This window comes from Cupressus sempervirens, chromosome 6, assembly GCF_028749045.1.
Source record: "Cupressus sempervirens isolate cs-2001-9-10 chromosome 6, ASM2874904v1, whole genome shotgun sequence".
NCBI classification, from domain to species: Eukaryota; Viridiplantae; Streptophyta; class Pinopsida; order Cupressales; family Cupressaceae; genus Cupressus; species Cupressus sempervirens.
In genome coordinates this window covers 528,109,403-528,129,915 of record NC_143123.1, presented here as the reverse complement: position 1 = coordinate 528,129,915, position 20,513 = coordinate 528,109,403, and the positions used below count along the sequence as shown (strand labels likewise).

General features: G+C 35.1%; 1 protein-coding gene across 1 annotated transcript in view; it reads left to right on the top strand.

The window, feature by feature from the left end:
• Nucleotides 1-4,763: 4,763 nt before the first annotated feature.
• Nucleotides 4,764-20,513, top strand: part of LOC149553343 (uncharacterized) — a 131,136-nt gene continuing 115,386 nt past the window's right edge. Inside the window, exons 1-3 of the mRNA XM_089788809.1 lie at nt 4,764-4,946; nt 13,266-13,426; nt 19,896-20,036. Coding sequence (XP_089644935.1) covers nt 4,860-4,946; nt 13,266-13,426; nt 19,896-20,036 — 389 coding nt within the window. The 5' untranslated portion in view covers nt 4,764-4,859. The remainder of the gene's footprint in view (nt 4,947-13,265; nt 13,427-19,895; nt 20,037-20,513) is intronic.

Below are 20,513 nucleotides of genomic sequence, written 5' to 3'. Positions count from 1 at the left end.
GTCCTTAATTCAAGGGAATAATCCCAACACTACGAGTCCATACATATCCTATTGGAGTACTCAAGGATTATAATTTATATGTGGCATGATGGTCTTTGGCTCAAGGGAATGATCCCAACACTATGGGAATGTATGATGACATTCACCTAGTTATGATTGAATTCCCTCACTCTTTCTTTTATACATGATTTTTTTTGGGCTTTGGGCTTTTACCTTTACTTAGTTTCGAGGTTGAGCCTTAGTTTCATACTAGACCTATTTGGATCATGGTTTTGTCTCCTAGCTCAAGGGAGAGATTCCTAATGGTTCCACAAGGTTGGGTGGTATTTTTTTTAAGGCTTGTATGTGGTTCAGAATTGGAGTTTCTATGATGCTTGAAGATGTTTCCAAATTATTATGTATTGATGTAAAATGTACATCAGAAAAGAGAACTTATTGTTATACTCAAAATAAAGCAATGTGAAAGGGGTTAAAGGGGAACTAATGATACATAAATATATTGTTACTATCTCCCTCTCTTGAAAACTTAATAATGGAATATGTTGTGATTATTCTTTTGGAAAATTGGAATTTATCACAAGTAAAGAATTCATTATGAAATGTGTTCAATTTTTAGTTATAATCTTTACTTTGCAAGTGCAATTTTATTATGTGAATATAGTAATTGTGATCATAACTTAAAGGAAGGTTTCCTTAGGTAAATCAAACCTAAATATTTTAAAAGGAAATAAATGTTAGGAACTTGTTGGGAAAAATGAATATTAACATAATGAATAAAAAAAATTATTCTCAAAACTTACTAAACTTAAACTTAGTCCTACCAAATTCCTTGGTAGGGCATTATATATAGCTAATCCTTAGGTATTTTGAGTAGTCACTTTGTTATGTTAAAACCTATCAAATCAGGAGCCAACAAACACGCACACCATACACATGCAAGTATGGGGTACATGTACAATTAGTAAATCATGAGTATAAAGAACATTATATTCTAACTTAAGAATCTCATAATCTTGAAGATAACAATAAACAACATCTAAAGACACATAATACAACGTCATCATGAAAGTAACTATAATCAATTACTAGTGTCGAAAATGGATGCTAAGTTGGGTAATTTAGAAAAATTGTTTAAACAGATGGCTGACAATGTGGGTAACCTCTTGAAGTGGATTGAGAATGAAAAAGGGAAGGACTCCCCTCTATGGCATAGACTCAGGGGCCAAGAAAATGCACCCAAGCTCATTCTAAGAAGAATGAGGATGTGAGTAAGAAGGATGAGGTGAAGGTCGTTGTTGATAATATGCATATTCTGGCAGATCAGGCTATTGACCTAATAAAGACTTCTTAGTTGGTCAGTTGCTATTCTTTTATTGTTCTTTTGCTGTCTTTTCCAACTCTATCTTGGGTGACCTCATGGCTATTCTTTTTGGAGGTCTGTCTCATGTTGTCCTGTGCTGCTTCTCTCTGATGTTTACATCTCTTTTTTATCTCTAGACTTTTGTTATTTTGTAAAGGTTTTGAGTCCTTTAAAATCTATTTGTACTTAATCAAAACTATAATTAATTACTAAGAGCTAAAATGTTCATAGAAGTACCTAGTAGGGTTTAACAAAAAAATCTATAGTACTGACAAAAGGATGGGCATTACAACATCCTCATTTTTATTTGTTAAGTGATGGGGAATGATGTTGATGCTTGCTAATGAAAAACTAAAACTTGAGCATGTCCTAATCCCTCAAATTGTTGGGGTTTTGTGCTCTTCTAGTTGGTGGTGCACTATCTTGCATGTCATACTAAAAAAAATCTAAAAAAAGTTTTGGATCTTCTTGTGAGCCCATGAGGAAGGTTGATTTCCTTTTGTCTACCTATATGCTCTTCTCTTCATCTATGAGGTTCACTTTGGTCTTCAACAAGGACATTGTGTGGTTGATTTTTGAAGCTTGCTACATCTTGTAGGTAATGTTTTTCTCTTGTTGAACTTTTTTGGATGACACCTTTTGTTTGCATTGTTACATTTTTTGTCCTTTCTGGGTTGGACTATGGTGATTGGCATCAACTCTATTGATCTTCTTTTTTTCTTTTCATCTAGACTGTCCATTTTAGCTAGTATGGATAATGGTCTTCTTTTTGGTAGCTAGGCATTTGTTGTTACTTTCAAGGGCTCATTCTAGCCTTTGGTTAAGGATTTATGCATATTTTTGGAGGTGGTTGGCCCTTGTCGAATTTCCTATGGTGGTGGAGATTCGTTTTGCACAAGTGGTTGATGGTAACTATATGTGGTCTTCTCTCTCCAGTGGCTGCTCAAATGCAAGATCGATTTGTGGGTGGCTCTCCTATTGGTTGGGCTCTCCCTTCTTTGCTCTTATCGCTGTGGACTCCTTCCCTATTGAGGTGGAAATGAGTTCTATAGATAGAGGCTAGAACTTTCATCAAAGTGACACAAATTTTAATTGGATGGTCTCAACACTCTTTCAAGCTCAAATGTGAAGGTTTGTGAAGCCTCTCAAAACCTCCTTGTATGCAAGTGTTGCCTTTGTGGTTTGTGCATTGATTGCCTCTTAATCTACAATAGCCCTTTGAATGTGTGTTGTTATTGGCCTTTGTGGTCTTTGTTCTATAAGTAGCCGATTGCAACCTATTCTTCATTAAGCAAATGTTCAGAGAAAGGATACAACCTTTGAGGTTAATATTTTGTTAATGGCCTACAATTGTAAATTCCAACACTTTTGCTAATGTATTGTTAATCACTTTGATGCCTTTAGACTTAAGTTTTGTAAGGGTTCCTTGCCATGTTGTTGATTTAGACATCATTTTCTTTCTAGTCATTTTTGTTTTCAATTTTAATAAAATATAAATATGTTAGTTTATTAATTCATTATTCAAACTTTAAAAAAGTGCAGGAAGTGTTGGAGGCAAGCAACTAATGTATTGTTCATCACTTTGATGCCTTTAGACTATGGTTTTGTAAGGGTCCCTTGCCATGTTGTTGATTTAGACATCATTTTCTTTCTAGTCATTTTTGTTTTCAATTTTAATAAAACATAAATATGTTAGTTTATTAATGCATTATTCAAACTTTAAAAAGGACAGGAAGTGTTAGAGGCAAGCAACTAATGTATTGTTAGTCACTTTGATGCCTTTAGACGTTAGTTTTGTAAGGGTTCCTTGCCATGTTGTTGATTTAGACATCATTTTCTTTCTAGTCATTTTTGTTTTCAATTTTAATAAAATATAAATATGTTATTTTATTAATGCATTATTCAAACTTTAAAAAGGACAAGAAGTGTTGGAGGCAAGCAGCTAATGTATTATTGTAAGTGTTCCTTGCCATCATGTTGATTTAGACATCATTTTCTTTCTAGTCATTTTTGTTTTCAATTTAAATAAAATATGAATTAGTTTATTAATGCATTATTCAAACTTTAAAAAGGATGGGAAGTGCTGGAGGCAAGCAGCTAATGTATTGCTAATCACTTTGATGCCTTTAGACTTTAGTTTTGTAATGGTTCCTTGCTATGTTGATTTTGACATCATTTTTTTTTCTAGTCATTTTTGTTTTCAATTTTAATAAAATATGAATATGTTAGTTTATTAATGCATTATTCAAACTTTAAAGAGGATGGGAAGTGTTGGAGGCAAGCAACTAATGCATTTTTAATCACTTTGATGCATTTAGACTTTAGTTTTGTAAGGGTTCCTTGCCATGTTGATTTAGACATCATTTTCTTTCTAGTCATTTTTGTTTTCAATTTTAATAAAATATGAATATGCTAGTTTATTAATCCATTATTCAAACTTTAAAAAGGACGGGAAGTGCTGGAGGCAAGCAACTAATGTATTGTTAATCACTTTGATGCCTTTAGACTTTAGTTTTGTAAGGGTTCCTTGCCATGTTGTTGATTTAGACATCATTTTCTTTCTTGTCATTTTGTTTTCAATTTTAATAAAATATAAATATGTAAGTTTATTAATGCATTTTTCAAACTTTAAAAAGGACAGGAAGTGTTGGAGGCAAGTAGCTAACATATTGTTAATCACTTTGATGCCTTTAGACTTCAGTTTTGTAAGGGTTTCTTGCCATGTTGTTGATTCAGACATTATTTTCTTTCTAGTCATTTTTGTTTTCAATTTTAATAAAATATAAATATGTTAGTTTATTAATGCATTATTCAAACTTTAAAAAGGACAAGAAGTGTGGCAAGCAACTAATGTATTGTTAATCACTTTGATGCCTTTAGACTTTAGTTTTGTAAGGGTTCCTTGCCATATTGTTGATTTAGACATCATTATCTTTCTAGTCATTTTTCTTTTCAATTTTAGTAAAATATAAATATGTAAGTTAATTTATGCATTATTCAAACTTTAAAAAGGACGGGAAGTGCTGAAGGCAAGCAACTAACATATTGTTAATCACTTTGATGCCTTTAGACTTTAGTTTTGTAAGGGTTCTTTGCCATCATGTTGATTTAGACATCATTTTCTTTCTAGTCATTTTTATTTTCAATTTTAATAAATATAAATATATTAGTTTATTAATGTATTATTCAAAGGACGGGAAGTGCTGGTTTTTAAAATCTAATGGTAAAAAAATCTTGTGATGTTCCATCGATGTCTTTACACTATTATGAGCCGTTGATCTGTAAAGTCAGCCTGTCCATTTCAAATAGGAGAAATGCTTGTGCTGCGCATCCGACGCGGCAGGAGCAATATCGATCTTTTGCCGATAAGCTATACAAGTCCGCATGCAAATTCATGACAACTACAATACATGTAATCAGCAACACAAACAATCCTATCGTTCTCTTCTTCACATATCGTTCTCTTCTTCACAAATCCTAAACCTCTAACTGAACTTCCATGGCTGACAGAAGAAAGGGCGACGAATACATTATCACTCCTGAAGAAAAAGAATTTTACAATCGGAATGGATACGTGCATCTCAAGGTATCATTAGACACTCATCGTACAATTCTTTTTTTTAGGCTGAACTGAAATAATCAAGATTACATGTTTGAAACCCCACAATTATCATCCGTGCTTGTATATGAGCTGCACGCATTCGTCTTCTTGTAGAATGAAATTAATGGGTTATTTAATAATGAAGTTTCTATGCTAGATTATCAAGAAACCCACATACCAACTTTTTTTGTTGAATATGGAAGAAAACAACAATTTCGTCGTTTGTATTTGCAATTTTCATTTTAAAATTCTGTGTAAGGTTACGAATTTCCTTGAATGTAATGTGAGGTAAACTAGGACCACATTTGAAGATGTGTCTTCCATACCCCCTCCTGGTTGCTTTAACAGATGAAGAATTCCATTAATTGTCCCAGTTAGATCTAATTTGGAGTAACGTGCAACCAATGGGGCTAATCAGATCCCAATTTAATCGATCCAAATCAATTAGCACGCATTAGGCTCGATTGTGCAGGCATTCGGCTGTGATGGTATCTTCTTAAGGAGGGACTACTCTTTCTTTTTAGATCAGCCCCAAAACAAGTTGTGAATTTGATGACGAAGGTTATCTCGGAGGTATCCGTTGGTTTAAGTTGCCTTGAATAGTGAAAAATATCTTCGCACTGCCTATTTTGGTTCTTGTTAAGGGGGTCTAGTTTTAGGATTATGGTTAGAAGTTTATTTTCTTTCTAATGTTCGTAGTTTTTGTGAAAAATAAATCACAACTTTAAAATTTTTCACCCGGCACTAACTATTTCCGAGTGCCAGTTTTGCTTGTCACCTTAAGGAGCCGAGTGGTAGGAGGGTGCTGAGTGAGCTTGACACATGAAAAAGCCGAGTGAACTCGGCACTCAAAGGGCAACTCGGCACGAATAGATGCCAAGTGAGCTCGGTCACCACTTCAGGGTGGAGCTCGGTAGAAGAAGATGCCGAGTTAGCTTGGCTTAAACTGCAAAGTTTCAACCCAGACAAAGACCTAACCGAGTGACTAGATTATAACGTGAACTTTTTCACCATTAAAACCAGAGAGCCAAAACTTGAAGCATACAACAATAAATTTCTCAAATGCAATGAATAGAGGGAGAACAATGGATTCATGTATGCCTGCTTGCTTTCTATTCAACTTTGATTAAAACTATTACAAAATTTGTGAGCATTCGGCTTCAACTAGAAAACCCTAATATAACCCCAAAAAAAAAACTTCAAACTCGTAAAACTTCAAACTTTAAACTTTAAACTTGCAGCTCTAATGGCTGCATACAATCAAGGCTGGAGCAACCACTGCTTCACAGGACAAATCCAACAAACAACAAACTTACAGAATGACAATAGAAGAAACACGTGCAACTGCAGGCACGAAATGGACTTCCTCCTGTCTTCTGCACGACTGGATCTGCTGATCGCTTACTTTCTTCTTCCTTCTCAGCTCTACTCTGCAACTCTTCCACTCACTCTCTCTGCTCTGCTGAACTGAATAAATGAATTTGAAAAAGATTCCTTTTGTCTTCTGCCAAAATATTTTCCCCCTCATTTTTGAATTTGAAAACTCACCTACCCGTAATAAATTTTCTAGCTGTTGTGTAGGTCGTCAAGGGTGGTAGGTGGGTATTTGGCTGCAGGGGCAAACAACTACATGCATTTAATATTCCAACACTCCCCATTTGTCCCGAGCCAAACAAACAAGGATCATTGCTGATCCAAATCAACTACACCAAGACACTCTCTTAGGTGTACAAAACTTTCAATGCCTAATGGCTTTGTGAAAAAGTCTGCTAGCTGCTGCTCACACTTGCAAAATTCCATCATGATATTCCCATTCTGTACCAACTCTCTAATGAAGTGATATCTGATCTCTATATGCTTCCTTCTTCCATGAAAGACAAGATTCTTGGACAATGTAATTGATGAGATGTTGTCACAATAAATTGTGGTCCCATCCTCTTGCCTTTCATTCAAATCTGTCAAGATCCTTTTTAACCAAATAGCTTGGCATGCTGCTGCATTTGCTCCTATGTATTCAACTTGTGCTATAGATTGAGTAACAATAGGTTGCTTCTCAGATGCCCATGAAATAGCACCCAATCCCATATGAAACATGTATCCGGAAGTGCTTTTCCTATCATCTAAACTTCCAACTCAATCACTATTTGTATAACCAACCAACTTGAAGTCACTTACTGCAATATACAAGATTCCAAATCCCTTGGTACCATTCACATATCTTAGGATTCTCTTTTCCGCTTGCCAATGGGAATCCTTTGGTGTTTCCATAAATCTGAAAATCAAACTTACTGCATGCATTAGGTCTGGTCGAGTTGCAGTCAAATATATCAAACTTCCAACCATACTCTTGTATAGTGTTGGATTCACACTTTTGCTGCGATCTTCCTTGTTCAGCTTAGGACCTATTGGTATTGGTGTTGGGGCTACCTTACTGCTCTGCATTTTGAATCTCTCCAAGATCTGCTTTGCATATTTTTCTTGAGAGATGAAGATGCCATCATGCATTTGTTTTACTTCTATGCCTAGAAAGTACTTCAAGAGACCTAAGTCTGTCATTTCAAATTCATTTTTCATAGCCTTTTTGAACTCACCAATTAGGAAATTATCATTTTCAGTAAAGATTAAATCATCAATATACAAGACAACAATCAACACATTACCATTTTCTACCTTGATGTAAAGTGTGGGCTCACCATCGCTTTTGCTAAAACCATTGCTCATCAAATATGAGTCAATCCTACTATACCATGCCCGTGGAGCTTGCTTGAGCCCATAAAGAGCTCTCTTCAACCTATACACCTTGTGTTCTTCATCTACAACTTCATAACCAGGTGGCTGCTCCACATAAACTTCTTCCTTTAATACACCATTTAGGAAGGTGGACTTCACATCCATTTGATATACCTTCCATTTGTGTTGGGCTGCAATTGCTATGACAACATGCACGGTTTCCATTCTTGCAATTGGGGCATATGTCTCGTCATAATCTCTGCCATACTGCTACTTGTACCCCTTGACTACTAAACGTGCCTTATGCCTATCTATTTTTCCTTCAACATTGCACTTGGTCTTGTATACCCATTTCACTCCAATTACTTATTTCTTGGAAGACAAAGTAGTTAACTCCCATGTCTCATTCCTTTCAATAGCATCTATCTCCTCATCTATGGCATTACACCATTTCTCCTCATTTACAGCTTCCTCAAAATAAATTGGATCACTATAAGAAAATAATGCAAAATCTAAACTCTCATCATAATCTTCTTCATACCTTTCATCTTGGTATATCTCCCTTAGACTTTTAGTCTTTCTTGGCAATAGGGAGGCGAGAGTGGGATCTAAATTTTCAGTATTGCTGCTGCTACTGTTTTGTATACTAGCACGGGGCTGTCTTGAAATGCTTGGAGCTGTTGCTTGGCATGTTAAGGGCTGCTTGCCTTTTTGCCTTTGTCTGCAATCTAGGTTTGCTGCTCCATCTTCTTGTTGATCACCAATGTCATCTTCTTCCTCTTCAATGGTAGGCACTTTACTTGAAGTTCTTGAGGATTCATCTACCAAGCCATCCCATGATTGATTTTCAAGAAATTCCACATCTCTTGAAATGATGATCTTCTTATTAATTGGATCATATAGCTTATAGGCCTTTGATTCTGAGTTGTACCCTATGAAGATGCACTTCACACCTTTGTCATCCAACTTTTGCCTTTGTTCCTTAGGCACATGTGCATATGCTACACATCCGAACACTCTCAAGTGCTCAACTATCCATCTGCCCCTTGACCATGCCTCAAGAGGTATCTTATCACACACTGATTTTGTAGGACACCTGTTTATCAAGTATACTGTTGTTCCTACAGCTTCTCCCCAATATTCAGGTTGGAGCCCTTTTGCTTTCATCATACTTCTTGCCATTTCAACAATGGTCCTGTTCTTTCTCTCAGCCACTCCATTTTGTTGCGGAGTATAACTGGTTGACAACTCTTTTCTTATGCCATTTTTCTTGCAAAAATTTGCAAACGTATTGGAGGTATACTCCCCTCCTCTATCTAATCTAAGGACCTTAATATAGTGTCCATATTCCTTTTCAGCTGGGGCTTTAAATTCTACAAATTTATCAAATGCTTCAGATTTATTCTTTAAGAAATACACCCATGTCCTATGACTCAAATCATCAATGGATGTCATAAAATAAATATTCCCCCCAATTGAAGTAGTTTGCATAGGGCCTACCAAATCAGAATGCACTAATTCTAACGGTGTCCTATCCCTTTTAGAATTTCCAGAATTAAAGGGAAGCCTATGTTACTTACCCAATATGCAAGCCTCACACTTGTCATATGAATTTACAATGCTTGGCAAACCATCTACCATTCTCTTCTTGGACAACAAATTTAAACCAGCAAAGCCAAGATGTCCATACCTGAGATGCCAAAGTTTGTAGGGGTCTTCAATCACGCTTCTAAGAGTTGATTGTTGATGTACTGCTGTACATGCATGCTTGGGAGGTGCAGCATTGACTTGAGAAGAGAAACATGTCTCTATCCTCAATAGGAACATCCGGTTCTTTGTCATTTGGATTGCTGCAAGTAATCTATTACTCCCATCTTTCTCATGAATGACACATTTGTTATTTTCCATCAGCACCTTGTATCCATTTTGAATGAGTTGTCCAACACTCATCAAGTTGTGCTTCATGTTGGGGGCAAATATATATTTTGTATCTCCTTCTTCTCACCTTGCTTGGTGCAGACCATGATAGATCCTTTACCCACTATGGGAATAGTTCCGTTATTTCCCATTTTAATTTTAGACTTAAAAGTCTTATCAATGAAAGAGAATAAACTTTTATTACCACTCATGTGGTTGCTACATTCGCTGTCCAGGTACCATACCTCAGGGCTTCCTTCTTCACCAATGTTACACATGATAAAGGCTGTGGGATTATTTGCATTTCTCATAATCACATCAGCCACATTAGCATTTTTCTTTGACTGATCACCCTGCTTCTTCCAGCATTCACTTGCATAATGCCCATATTTATACAGTAGTAGCATTCAACATTACTCTTATTGGAGTTGTAATTTTTCTTACCTCCTTTAGAGTTGTTTTGAGAGGTGCTTGCTCCCTCTTGGTTGCTTGTTCTTCCTGAGCTTTCTGCACCAGGATTCCTTTGACCATTCCTTCCACGACCTCTGCTTCTTGAGCCTCTACCGGAGCCATTTCTACGCCTCCCCCCGCCTCTTGAATTCTCTTGAGCCTTGAAAGGCTGCTCTTGGGAAGTAGTAGCTAACCTATTTATCTAGTGCTCATGGGTCTGAAGAGTTCCCATCAATTCATCTATGGTCAATGTGGTGAGGTCCTTTGCTTCCTCTATGGTCATGACAAGATTGTCATATTTCAGAGGTAAACTCCTCAATATTTTTTCAACAATTCTCTGCTCATCATATTCTTCTCCATTTGATTTGAGTTAGTTTATCAAAGTGGAGATTCCTGAGCTAAACTCTGCAATAGGTTCATTGTCCCTCATCTGAAGGTTCTCAAACTCTCTTCTGATCATTTGTAGCTTTACTACTCTGACCTTATCAGTTCCCTTGAAGTTCATCTCAAGGGTGTCCCATGCTTCCTTTGCATAATTTGATGCTACAATTTTTGGGAAAACTGTCTCTATCATTGCTGCCTCAATTAAACTTAATGCCTTAACATCCTTTCTCCTTAACTCTTTCAACTGAGTCTTTTGTGGATTTGTAAGAGCAACATACTAAGTTGGGTCTGTCACATCATTGAACCCATTTATCACAAATTCCCACAAATCATTTACAACTATTATGGTTTTCATCTTCTTTGCCCATGTATCATAATTCTGTCCATTAAAAGATGGTGGTTGCTGCCATATCTTTCTTGTATCTCCTGTCATGTCAAATATCCCAGAAAAATGCCCTAACTCACTATGGATGTGGGACCTCAAAGCTCTATACCATGTGAAAAATAAATATCAACTTTAAAGTTTTTCACTTGGCACTAACTATTGCTAAGTGCCAGTTTTGCTTGGCACCTTAAGGAGCCAAGTGGTAGGAGGGTGCCGAGTGAGCTCGGCACATGAAGGAGCTGAGTGAACTCGGCACTCAAAGGGCAGCTCAACATGAATGGATGCCGAGTGAGCTCAGTCACCACTGCAGGGTGGAGCTCGGTAGAAGATGCCGAGTTAGCTCGGCTTAAACTACAAAGTTTCAACCCAGACAAAGACCTGACCAAGTGACCAAATTATAACGTGAACTTTTTCACCATTAAAACTAGAGAGCCAAAACTTGAAGCATACAACAACAAATTTCTCAAATGCAATGAATAGAGGGAGAACAATGGATTCACGTATGCCTACTTGCTTTCTATTCAACTTTGATTAAAACTATTACAAAATTTGGGAGCATTCGGCTTCAACCAGAAAACCCTAATATAACCCAAAATAAAAAAACTTCAAACTCATAAAAATTCAAACTTTGAACTTTAAACTTGCAGCTCTAATGGCTGCATACAACCAAGCCTGGAGCAATCATTGCTTCATAGGACAAATCCAACAAACAACAAACTCACAGAATGACAATAGAAGAAACACGTGCAACTGCAGGCACGAAATAGACTTCCTCCTGTCTTTTGCACGACTGGATCTGCTGATCGCTTACTTTCTTCTTCCTTCTCAGCTCTGCTCTGCAACTCTTCCACTCACTCTCTCTGGTCTGCTGAATTGAATAAATGAATCTGAAAAACATTCCTTTTGTCTTTTGCTAAAATATTTTCCCCCTCATTTCCGAATCTGAAAACTCACCTGCCCGTATTAAATTTTCTAGCTATTGTGCAGGTCGTCAGGGGTGATAGGTGGGCATTTGGCTCCAGGGGCAAACGACTGCATGCATTTAATATTCCAATAGTTTTGTCATTCTTGCTTAGTATCCACTGAAGCCTGGATACATCTTGGAGACTGCATTGAGATAAAAACAGGAAACAAAGCAAATTAAATACTTATAATCCTGTGACCAGAAAAAAAAAACTCATTAAAAAAGTTTCTCACTGACCGGAACAAATAAATTAGGACTCTGTCTAAAAGTTTAGAGCATGCGAAACAAATGGAAATTAATGAGGAGGCAGTGTTCAATAAATTTCAGATTTGGGTGGCATAGATTTGGAAAGAAAATTATGTTTACTTTTGATAGCAGGTTTTTAAATTTTTTTGAAGTTTGTATATTTTTGGGTCTGCCTGTATAGATTTTAGATCCAAAGAAGAGGTAGAGTTCAATAAATTTCAAGTTTGGGTGACTAGATTTGGAAAGAAAATTATGCCAGCTGTTTATGACAGGTCATTAAAATTCTAAAGCTTCTTACTGTGTATAGATTTTGTCATTTTGGAAATGAAAGAGGAGGCAGAATTCAATAATTTCAGCTTTGTGTGGCATAGATTTGGAAATTATCTCATGTTACAGTGTTTATGGCAGATAGCTCTATGTTTTAAAGTTTGGATATTTGTGGGTATATGCATATGCTATGCATACCCCATACCAACAGTCCTTGAAAACGATCTTCACCATCTGTATGCCTATCTCTACACTTTGTCGGAATTCCTCAAGTGAATCCGCTCTGGCAACTGTTTTCAATTTCTTCGTGTCATTAGACTGAATTCTACATCCTAATTCCATCTTTGAATTTTTAAACGTTGTACAATATTCATTTTTCACTGCTTATTAAATCATGCAAATAATTTACTGGCCACTCTCCAGGAGACTCTCAAGCTAATCTACATAGAATAATCAGAGGAATGTGAATAAGATCAATAGCTTGCTCTTCTTTTCAGTACACATGAATATCTGGTTTGATCCTGTAATAGTCTAATTTGAAAGATGAAATTCTTAATATATAATTACTCAAAGATACAAGGTGTGTGCAAAACTACCTTTTACTGATTCCCTATATCCAGGAATTTAGAATTAAGCTTGTGGTTTCTGCTGTGCGTGATTATTTGAAAACAATATGATCTGTTGGCTTTTTTTCACTGTATTATCAATTTGAAAATAGTATGATCTGTTGGCTTTTTTTCACTGTATAATTATGTAAGAATAATTTTACTTAAAAGGTAAATTTCTTGTTTTCTTGCTTCAAGAGAGAAAAATGAAACTGTATCTTTCAGTTTTAATCTACCAGACTACTATGTATAAATGAGAGCAATTATTTACAATGTTTTAAAATGGCATAGTTATCAACATGAATACAGACAGGTGACCATTACAGTAGTGAATTAATTATGACAGTTCATTTCAGGGAGTCTTATCAGAGGAGGAACTTAGTGATATGGAAAAGGAATTTATGGCATTTATCAGGCGGGAGGTTCCTGTCGAAGGGAGAGACTTCTGTGACATGTCAGCAGATTATTCAAAGCCTATTGAAGACTTTTCAATAATTAATATCGTGCTTCCATCAAGGTATACAGCTGTACCCTTCTGTAAAATGTCATTGAGGATGCTGCAGCCTAGGCAATTGCCTTTAGGAAAAGTCATATAAAAAACATCATCTCAATGAGCAGCCTTTAGAAAATAATAAAGGTGATTCAGTCTTCCTTTTTAAAAAAAAATTGAATATCAACTAGAAGATGCCTGTAGTGCTTTATGGGATGTTCAACTCAATGTCAAGTTCCTAATATTAGTGTCAGTAAGCCTCTACAGTCCATGCAATTGTATTAATGCTTCTGGTTTGACCACTGTATGAGAATTGGATCAATGATCTGAATCAGAGTATGTAATTAGAATAATTCTTCTAGAATAACTATTTGTCATATGCCCACCTAAATCACAGCCCTCACAAGCTTTAAATAGAAATTAGGCCTGGATGAAGTAAATAAATGAAGAGGGCCAACTAAAATGTGAAATGTTTTCATTATTAACATTTTATTCAAAAGGGAGCCGACCAGCATCCAAATAATTAAGGCAGTGATCACTACTAATATGCATAATAATGATTTTCATAAGGGACTGACATAACCGTAGTAGTAATGAGATGGACTAATAATTAGTTGAAACTAAAATAAATATTAATATTAAAAGGAGAACGACTTATGAAAGGTTGTGATTTATGAAAGATTGAGTTCACTGCTGAAAGTTCAACAATCTCCAAACGATGCCTACCTTCATGGAGAGGTGAAAGATAAATATACAAAGAGACATGAAGGGAGAAGGCAGAAGGGCAAGACATCAGAAAAACATCAGTGATCTCATACCCGATCAAGATCACATTAGAATTTTTTTGCAGGCAGTAGAAGTCTTCTTTATTGTGGTATGCATGAATAAATATGGCAGATATATGCAGCAATATAATGCACAATTCCTTACATATTAATATAGGATAATACATTTTGCCATAACATCATATATATTACATAAGTAATAATGTGGATTTCCAAATAGCAGCAGTCAATCATGACAAGGTGAGGAAGTGAATGCCAGAAAGGAGATTTGCTCAAGGCTTTCTCATTAGGCACACCACCTCATATGGATGATGGAAGGCCAAGGAGGTCAAGAGGGATGTGTTGATGCAAGTTTAATGCCACTTCCACATGCAAAATTGAATATTTGGTACTGCAAATGAAACACAGATCTCCAACTCTCTCTTGAACAAGGAAGTTCATATGCTAAACAATGTATATGGATTGTGTGATCAAATGAGATAACCTCATGTAAGATCTTGTTTTCCTGGGTCTAAATTAACATCCAACGTACTCAAAGAATACAGTTACTACTTCATTTCATAGCAAAACAAATTTATCATTCAGGTTCATGTGAATAAAATTTACCGTTAAAAATAAGTTAGACAAAATTTCTTAACTAAAAACTTAAAAACACCATCAAATGAAATTACTACAAAAATTAAAACCACATACCTCAGAAAACTGAGATCGAAATCAAAACTACGGAAGCTTCACTGTATCAATTAGGGCATCATTTACCATCGGTTCATTTAGGGCTTTTGATACTACTATTACAATTAGGGCTTCTAATACCACTGATTCAAATAGGGTTTCCAATACCGCTGATTCAAATTAGGACTTCCGCTACCACAGATTCAAATTAGGGCTTGCGCTACCACAGATTCAATTAGGGCTTCTGATACCGCTATATCATGTAGGGTTTCCACTGTCAATCAGTTAATTAGGGCTTCGAATTTCTCTTCCTTCCGATTACTTAATTGTGACAGAACTAAAGATTAGTAAATATACTTATATTTGTTATTCATGAAAGTAAAATGATGGTAACAATGAAATAATTGAATTTAATCTTACCTCCTCATAAATAAAAATGATAATACTTGTTTTCTGATAAACAATTGAATGCATGGCTTATCTCTGTCTGATGCACATCCGACATCTTGAGAGAGGTGAAACATTGTCAGGGGTTTAACCACCCAACCTTGGACCTCCACTTTATCTCCACACAATCTCTAATGAGAAAGGCCCTCCCTACCCAGAATTGGACTTGGAGCATCTGTCATCTATTGAGTATTTTGGTGTTGACCACACCCCTTGACTTGACAACAGGAGATTACAATAACAGGATCATACATGAGTTTAAAAATGATGTACATTGTTTTGCCATATCTGATCTCATTCTTGGTTCTTATAGGTTAACTCCACCTTTTCACCATTTCATGGCTTCTATGCCAAGTGAATCCTCGGTGTTCTGAATCCATGAGTATTCTATTCATAATTATATGGTCATTGATGTGGGTTCATTCATACATTCAAGTTTTACGGTTATCATTTGAATTTCATAATTGATGTTAATCAAAAGGATATTTGATGAAGATTTCTAATGAATTCTATATTTAACCGGAAACCAATAGCAAGGTATAATCTAGTCTCAACCTATCAATGTATAGCCGGCTAGGGTTGAACATTCAATTTAGGAAAGAAAGAAGTTATGTATATGAATATGTATTTGCAAAATTATCAGCTCTATCAAAATAGTTCTCGACAGCAATCAAGAAGGATGAATTAAGAATCATGAAATGCATATGATACATTTCTTATGACAAACAAATGCATGTAGTATCTTATTCTTAGACCTAGTAATGCATATCTGGCTATTATCGGATATTCTAATAAGATAAGAAGAAGTTATGAAAATGATAACACACATTGCAGTCCTAGCAATATGTAGTCAACTGCGGTCAGACATATACTCAGGAAAGAAAGAATTTACTGTTCCTAGCCGGTTGCTAGTGAAGATCGATTTTAAAGCACTGGAATATCACAATATGGATTGAATAAACATGACCTGATATAAACTTTGGAATTGTCTGATGTTGGTAAATCGATTTAAATCAGCTTTCCTCCAGTGCTTGAGATATCACTTCAATGCATATAATTTCTAATTCTCCACCAGAATACCTGTATGGCAAGTGTAGAAAAAACGTATTGCGTGAATCGAGGCTTTTAAAAGGATAATTTGCCAAAAAAAGAGACATGAAATCAGGGATGGTAAAGGTGGTAAAGTTGCTGTTAATATGTAAATCGCTGCATATAGGAGTTTGGGTGTTTAGAAAGTTGGAAAATAAACAACAAAAAGATTTAGGGTTTGAGAAAGGAAACATTTGGAAAAATAATAAAGATGTCCGCTCCTTCCCACGACCTCCATATAAAGATACAAACCATGACTTCTTGGCTTCTATACATTATCAAGAAAACTATATGATTTCCAATCATTAATTCAATGTAAATTGATTAAAAGTAAGAACATAAAGTTGAAAGATTATAATTGATTCAAATTTCCAAGATGACCATTTGAATTCCAAGAAGTCTATACGAATTCAAAAATTCGATTGAACCTGCCAAATATTAATGGGTTAAAAACAAGAAAAATAAAAAGAAAAGAATAGAATTGGAAGATTATATTTCAAAAATTATAATAATTCAATTATTATAATTTGAACATTATTATAATTTTATGTGTACATGTAACATCACTTTATTAAATCATTAAAATATAATGATGCCAAATCATTTTTATATTTAAATGCACGTTTATAAATATTTATTAAAATAATATGATGAAAGATAAATTAAAATCCTTGCAGATATGTTTTTTATATTTTAACTCAATTATTTTATTTAAATTATTTGTTTAAATAACTCATGTGGGTCCCACAGATGTATCCTGCTTCAAGTCGCCAGGTCCTCAACCTATTTACTTAGTGATGGTAATGCTCCTGTGCCTAATTCCTTTCTGAAAATGTTTCCCCCTTCGACAAGTTTCCTGCAAAGAAGTTCTTCGTAATTAAATTATAAATTATTTAATCATAAATAATCATAATGATTAACCTTCATCTCAATTCTATGAATTCATAATTAACAATCAACTAACATGTCATCTTCACTTGAAATCATAACGACTAACCATCTTACCATTTGCCAGATTATAACAAATTAAACTGCCAACTGACTTCATGCGAACCTCAACGGCTATATTTCAAGTTAGGTCAAAAATTGGGATGTAACACCTCATGGTTCCTTCTTATTGTGTACTTAACTTAGTTGTAATGATGTCATATGTTGGGTATCAGAAAGGGACTTATGTTGTTCATTTAATGGATATCAACTACTTCAACTATTTCCAACCAAACAAATTGCAGAGGGATAAAGGTTTTAGAAAACCAGTACAATCTCCTAAGATAAATGTAAGATGTTCTTCTAACTACTATAATGACACTATCAATGGATGCATATCAACGTGCAAGCGATAATTGAAGTAGAGCTCATTAAAGTTTTAGCTGACCACATAAGATAAACTTACAATTAGCAAGCAACTAGTGGTATGGATTAGTTGAGATCCACAAAGACATATCACCATTCCTCTTATTCATCTACTTCTACTTCTACTTAACATGAAATAAATAGTAACCTGAGTGAGGAAATGTAGAGGCCGTGCAATACTCCAAAATAATACAAGTAATCCGGCATAAAGACCAACAATGAACTATGAACAATCTTGGTAGTATTATAGAAACAATTTCTCCAAATCTCTATTTTACAAATGATTTGAGTTGGCCTTTTTGGATGACCAAGATCAATTTAAGATCAAGGGCCTAGATTCATCCAATAGAGCCCTAAGATAACTAATAGCCACAAGTATTAAATTCTTGACCAATTACATAAAACCACCACCTTATGGGCCAATAAGAAAATAATAGTAATGTGAACTCCTCATGTACACTTGGCATGACTTGATTGAAGGTGCTTGAACACATTTAACTGGAGCCTTCTGATTTGTTGAAGATAAATAGGTGCTACCTTAACATGCTTAGCTCATAAACATGATCACATTCATGGTGATTAGAGAAATATCTCTTGACACTCAACATTATCAAGTCTTCAATTGTGATGGCTCATATTCCCAAATTGCTTCATCTTCATGAATTTTCTCCTTTTCTCAGTTTGACTTCTCAACCTAAATATTTAAAAAAAGTAACCCATTTTATGTTTCAACTTTGCAAAATGAAGGTGAATTTAATCTCATCTCAATTTAAACCCATTTTCATTTTTGCAAATTGAGGCAAACAAATGTGGGTCTTATCTTAATTTGAAATTAATTTCCATCCTAGTTAATGCCATTAGAATCAATCTCCCCTTGCATTAGCTTTTACTCCCTTCATTAAATTTATGACAAAGAGTTGCTTCTTTCACCCAACTTAGGATGAAGAGTTGCGTGCTTCTTATTTCCATTTCTCACTTGTAGACTTAGCCAAGTTTTCCAAATTTTCAAGTTTTGGGCACTTAGCAAAACATTGCCAATTTTCTAATTTTTCACACTTGGCCTAACTTTGTCAAACTTTCAAGTTTTTCATACTTGGCCAAATCTTGCCATTTTGCCCAACTTTCACTTTTGATGTTCTAAGAAGACTTTCTAAAGCCTACATTGCTTCCAAATTCACTATACCATCTACACTTACCAGAAAAAAGAGGGGATCCCCATTTGTAATGGGGTAATGGTGTGAAAACCTCACAACACGACATTTATGCAGTTGTCCCATATGACACTTTTCTCTCATAATCTCACTAAGGATGTATAGGTTTTTTGTACTTGCATTAGCAACTACTTTTCATATAGTTGTCTTTCTTATGTCGCAACCTTGAGCATGAAAAGTAATAGTCTGTCTTTGATCATTCATGTGACCTTCAACATACAATATGTTTTCTGTTTTAGTCTTCCCATTATCATGATTAAGAGTACCTTTTCCTGTAATTTTGTTGTAGCATTACGTCCAATTCTTACTGTGCTTATGTTTACGTCCTTTAAAGTGAAACTTGCTCTTGTCTCCTACCATATGGCTTGAGCATCTGCTGTTGATGTACCATTGATTTCCTTCTTTTGGGCACAAAACAAATTTGCACAAGCATAGACTTCTCCCTCTTTTGTTTTTATTGCTCTTGCTCTCTCTTCCAAATATTGAATTTTCTCATTCTAGAGCATGCTTTTGTTCTTTCGTACATAGCAAAAGATTCAGTATTTGAAGACAGAGAGGAATAACAAACTCAGAAATATCTGTTTCTTTTTAAGGTGGCTGGCAAATAGTTCTGATGCATTACATTTTTTTTGTTTGAAGTTGTTTTGTTAATATTTAATGTGTTTTCCTCAGCTTGAGGTTATAATTGAATTGCCCATCTCATGTACCCTTTTTTCTACTTGTATTGATATATTATAATATTTAGTCACTTCTATTAGTTTTTTAAAGTTGATGATAGGCTATCCATCTATATTTGTACTTTTGTATCACCTCCTTGGCTTTTCCATTTATTAATACAATATTTTTATTCTTGGAAAAGTTATAGTGCATTTATAAAGTGTCTACATATTAAATTATCAGAAGTGTACTAATAAGGTATCTGTTGACATGTAAGTTCAGGTATAAACCATCTTTGAAAAATAACATATATGAAAGAAGAGCAGCATCCATATCAAAGCAGCTCTTGGGACCTGATATGCAGTGTGACTATGATCAACTACTTGCCAAGACACCAAATAAACCCGATGCCGTCTTTCATTGGTAAATTTGTTTTCAAAAAGTTTTACGAATTGGCTTTGGTACCCTTTGTATTCTATAAGAACATATGTAAGGCATACTCAATATGAAAGCTTCTCTGTCACTGACATACCTGCATATGCCAGTATTTTGAATTCTCTCAGCCTATTCTTAGTAAGTCAACTTTATTTTTCTGAGGTCTTTCATGGTATATCATTTTTTCGATAAGATCTAGCATGAAAGTCTTTGTTTTTTTATTTAGTGTTCTTCATAGGGTTATCCTTATTGCACTGCATGCCCGACTGTTTTGTTTGTAAAATAACTAAATCTTGCTGAGGCATTTCATGACATGTCATTTTAAAGAGAAGCATATAGTTATAAGGTGTAGAACATTGTAAAACACCATTACCTTGTACAACTCATCATGGCCCTAAGGTGAGGGTGTGGTGAAAAAAAAGAGTTTTACCAAGCAGCACAACTGTGAAGTGAGATTGACCAAGT